A 4,894-nucleotide genomic window follows, 5' to 3' on the forward strand; every position below is an offset into this window, starting at 1 on the left:
TAAATAAAATATTCTTGTACAATAGCTAAGCAGTCTTAGAAATTAAAGACAAAGGCAGAAAGTAAAACGACAAAGAAATCTAAGAAAAATGTTTAGTGAGAGCAGCTGTGATAACCTTTTGTATCCTACTCTTACACGTCCAGGGCACACTGCAAACAGTTTAAAGAATAAGATTCACTTTACTTTCATAGTAATGTGTACAAAGAATTAAACACAACAAATTTCACAATCAGAAGATCTCCAATGTTAGGCAATTTTTATTAAAATGAACAAAATAATAAAAATTGGTACAAAAGTCACTTGAAAACGTTATATAAAAAGCTGAAACGAGTCAACGGTGCTCAACATCCTTTTTGTTCAAAGAGGTTTACAACTCATTATTTAAAGCAACCCCCCACCCCCCAGACCTCACCCCAAAAAGTCTTTTTGCACATGTCTTGGATATGATTTCACTGTTGGTTGTAGGAGAGCAGTGAAAAACTGGCAGGTGTGATGTAAGGGCTGCATAGTCTTATGCTGCTGCTGTTCTGTGTCGGGGCCATACTGTTGCTGCTGTAACCATTCAGGCCATAATTGTTGGCTGGGGAGGTGAATGAAACAGCAGATAAGTAGGGAGCTACATTCAGCATATTGGAGTCTCCAGCAGGCAGAGCAGCACTTCTCAATGAGGAGTACTGCTGTTGCTGTTGCTGTTGCTGCATCACCGGCTGTTGATGCTGCACTTGTGCACACACCAATCTAGGGACTGGCGGAGTTCCTAAAGAGTATCCAAATGATGGCACACTGAGCTCGAGTGCTTTCTGCTCTGGGCAAATCTGGTTTGAGTGGAGCCCCCTTGTTCCATATAAACTCCCAGGGTAAGCAGGAGGGTTGTCTGTTGGTATATAACTTGCAACAGCTGGGGGACCTGAAAATCCATGTGTGACATAAGACATTTGACTGTACTGGCCATACCCTCCCCTAGCTGCCAGAGTGTCAATAGGGTTTGCTGCTCCAACTGCAGGGAGAAAGTGAGAGACCTGATCGTCTCTAGTCGGGCAAGTGTTATCCTGTACTTTACAGCCACCCATAAGCTTCTTTGTAGTGAAGTCTGGCCTGGGAGTTATGATGGGTTTAATGGGCAGCTGACAAACTGCAGCGCTGTCACTACCTTCTGGCTGTGGTACCTGACCTGGTATATTGTTGTTGGCTGCGTAAGAGATGGGACTAGCTTTTAACTTGTTCATATTTGCAAGCACGCCCTGAGTATCGACACCTCTCTGGTGCTGTAGGTCACTGGGGTCAGCAGTGCTGGCAGGAGGTAATGTGTTTCCCACTGCCTTGGCTTCAGTTGCTTTGAACAAAATGTTGCCCTTCAAAGAAAAGTCCTCCACAGATGAGTTGGTAGCAGAAAGATCGGAGTTGGAATTAGGGGTGGTGTGTTGGTTCTTAAAGACCACAGGAGGTGCTACAGAAACCATTTCTTCCAGTGATTTAGTGGGTGGTCGATTTTGTTTCACTATAGCTTTGAGCAGTGGACACTCTGAATTTCCATTTTCCATTTCAGTCTTCACACACAGTGAATCCCATCTCTGGTCTACACCATTTTCAGATGACTTGTTAGCAGAGGTGGTAGAAGTTTCGATGTTATTTTTCACTTCTTTCACCAGATCTATTAGTCCTAACAACATGGGGTTGTCAAATCCCTGACCTGTGTTGTTGTCCTCAGGAGGCAGGAGGCGAGACGTCACTGTGGGGTAAACAAAAGTGAACTCCGAGGCCGACACAGGGCTGGGCTGACTGACAGGCTGCGGTGAGCTGCGTGCACATTTGGCGAGAGGAGGACTGAGTTGGGGGTTACCGGTGCAAGATTTGACCTGCGTTTTGACAGATGTAACAGTTGGCCTTTTCCTGGTTGGAAGCAATTTGTCAATGTAGTCAGTGGGAGACACTGACGGGGTCTGAGTGGTTTTAGGGCTAGCAGTAGAGGAAGCTGGGGATTTTGAATGTACCTCTGCTTGTTTCACTTGCAACTTGGGAATCAGGCTTTGGCACTGAGAGACTGCTGGTCTAAGTTGTGTTTGCATAGAAAGACTCCCAGAGGTCCCTCTGGGACTGAGACATGTGCCAGCATCAGGGAACAGAGAAACAACAGAATCAGCCTTTGAGGAGACACCGTTCATATCCATAGGACTTGAGACTCTTCTACGTTTGACTCCATCCAAACCTCCTACCATCACAGTCTCTTCAGGATGACGTTTTTCTGTTTTTTTGCTTACTTCTGAGAGAAACAGGGTAGGTCAAATGAGAGAAAGAGAGGGTAAAAAAACTTTAGTTTATTGTAGCTAATAGAAAGAAAATAAGTGCCATTTTTGAGTCGGACGGACAGTGAACTGGCAGGACTCACCTCTTTGTTGTGGCGTACTGATGGGTGGCAAGTTGACCTGCAGTCTTCCTTCCTTTATGTGTTTTACCACTGCTAAAGCTACAAAAAACAATCAGCACAGTTGATAGTAAATACTGTATACTTCAATACACCAGAAACTTGTAAGAATTGCAAATTAAACTTACTGCTACCTTGACTGAATGGAGCTTTCCAAATATATTCATATTGCTCAGGTTGCAGCATTACACGCTTTGTGAGAGAAAACAAAACCAATGTAACAATTAACATTATGGATGTGTGTTTAAACACAAGTTCATGTATAAATAAACCATAATTGTAAATTCATAAGCTTATTTTCCACCATAAGTGATACAGTTTCTTTGTGCTAATCAAAGACAACAAATATGTTTAAATAAATGATTAACATATTTTACCCAAATCACCCCAGAGGGCCATGTAGGATATCTAAAGTGACACATGGACCTAACAAGATACCTGCACATCCACTTTGTTTAAAGGCTCCCGCTTTGAGTACATCTGGGTAACCACGAGTAAAATTTCGTGTTTGGTCTGTTCGGACACTTGCTCCTGCCAGAATTCCACGAGCTCAGGATTTCGTATCTCCTAAGTAACAGACACAACGTATAGTTAAAAATATAGGAATAAATGTTACATTATATTTATCATTTAGAGGTTTTCAATGCATTACTGAACCACCACTCACCAAGTAAATGAGCCGGTGATAAGAACTGATCATATGTTTATCAAAGTCTTTTATGGGAAGTTTCTCCTTGCAGCACTCACACAAGTAGAATGGTGTGGATGCAGATGAACTTCGACACTCCCACACAGAGCCCAGACCTATTAAGGACACATATTTAACAATGTGTGCTTTTGTGATTTGACATGAAATAACTGGAGCTAAAAGGGATTGCTGATGCATGGATGGACACACCCACCTATGACTGGTTTAGGGTCTGTCCATGAGAAATGGGACAAATCACGTGTGCCCTGCAGGATTTCCCCTGCTAACACCAATACAAAATAACACATCAGTACATTACATGACAAAAGCCACTGACTGGTGCAGTGTAAATGCATAACACTTACTTAGTGAATGTCTTGGAAGCGCTTGTGATGCACTGTGCTGCCTGTGTCCCGACCTGCATCCTGAGGGTTGCAGACTGGGTTCTGAATTGTGCCGTCTCGATTGGTGCTGCTGTTCTGTATTCAGCAATGCTGCAGAGAAGAGTGGTTCTGGGCTGAAGGATGTTACAGGTGATGTTTTCTCTGTGTTCTGCAACTCTGGATCACTTTTCTCTTGTTGTCTGTTCTCAAGAGTCTCTTGCCATGTAGCAGGGTTCTGGACCAAGGTGCCAGTAGATTCCGACTTAGTGGACTCACGATCTAAAAAAGTCAGACCCAGAAAAATATCTCAACCACATTGACAATAAGTCCCCAAAACAACAGTATTCATTTAGGAATGTGAGTGCAAAATTGTAAGTTCAAATGTATTTGTATGTAGATGAAAAATACAAATGCATTTCAAACTTGATGCTCAGAAATGATGCTTGAATTTACCATCTAATGGGCCTGAAATGTCACTGGTGATAGCCTGCCCGGAGTATCTTGGCAGTTCTTTTATTATTTTTAAAGCTGAGAGTAAAGAGAAGAAAATAAAATCAAAACAATGTCTGGACATACAGTATATAATGTCAGTTTTAAAAAGTCTCCACTGTGTGTAATTTTCCTAAAAGCTGATCATTTCCTATCATACTATGTTTTATTAAATACAGTTGTTTTTTTTTTTAAATTGGGCAATTATGTAAGCATGCACATGTTTACACAAACTGAAGTGTAGCCATTTCCCTATTAACAACTAATGTCTAGGTGACCTGAGCCAAAATATAATGAAACATCAAATAGCTCAAATAGTTATAATTCATCAATAAGGACAAGCAGAGAAGTGTGTTCAGATGATGAGACACTTAAACATCAATGTTTTAAACACCGCAGTTTAAAAAAAGTCAATTTTCTTTGATGCAGCCGTGTCCATGTATGTTTATACAGGGAAGAGTCCAGGGATGTTACTACACAATGAAGTAGTGGTGTATGGGCATATGTTAGTCCTGGTCCAGAGTTGTATACACAAATCAGCCATTACACAAAAACTCTGCCATGGAGCTTCTTTGACAAGTTGGTTTGCCATTCCTGTTTGAGATTCTTTAATTTACCCCTTCTTGACTGTCACTATGATAATGCACCATTTTCTTACCAACAAACTATGGCTAGAATTCCAAAACCTCATTCTGCTAGGAAACAATTTGTCTGTTCCATTTATAAATGTTTTTTTGTTTTTGTTTTTTACATTGGAACAATGTCTTTTCAGTTTACAAATATACTGCAATTCAGCTTTACAGTGCATTTAGTATTTAAAAAGCTCAAGCTATTATAGCTTTCATTCTGATATAGGAATATATACTGTAGACTGAATTAAAAATCTACTTAGTATCATTCTTTTGCCTGAAA

General features: G+C 41.0%; 1 protein-coding gene across 10 annotated transcripts in view; it reads right to left on the reverse strand.

The window, feature by feature from the left end:
• Positions 1-239: 239 nt before the first annotated feature.
• LOC109963902 (uncharacterized) overlaps positions 240-4,894 on the reverse strand; it is a 39,576-nt gene continuing 34,921 nt past the window's right edge. For 6 of the 10 annotated variants that reach the window (XM_020606831.1, XM_020606830.1, XM_020606827.1 and 3 more), the window contains 8 exons: positions 3,947-4,021; positions 3,476-3,772; positions 3,325-3,393; positions 3,090-3,226; positions 2,861-2,989; positions 2,557-2,614; positions 2,387-2,464; positions 240-2,260 (listed from right to left, as the gene is read on the reverse strand). In XM_020606831.1, the coding sequence (XP_020462487.1) occupies positions 450-2,260; positions 2,387-2,464; positions 2,557-2,614; positions 2,861-2,989; positions 3,090-3,226; positions 3,325-3,393; positions 3,476-3,772; positions 3,947-4,021 (2,654 nt within the window). In that variant the 3' untranslated portion in view covers positions 240-449. The remainder of the gene's footprint in view (positions 2,261-2,386; positions 2,465-2,556; positions 2,615-2,860; positions 2,990-3,089; positions 3,227-3,324; positions 3,394-3,475; positions 3,773-3,946; positions 4,022-4,894) is intronic. The other 4 variants (XM_020606828.1, XM_020606825.1, XM_020606826.1 and 1 more) reach the window with 4 other exon arrangements.

This window comes from Monopterus albus, unplaced genomic scaffold (assembly GCF_001952655.1).
Source record: "Monopterus albus unplaced genomic scaffold, M_albus_1.0 scaffold82.1, whole genome shotgun sequence".
In the NCBI taxonomy this organism is placed as follows: Eukaryota; Metazoa; Chordata; class Actinopteri; order Synbranchiformes; family Synbranchidae; genus Monopterus; species Monopterus albus.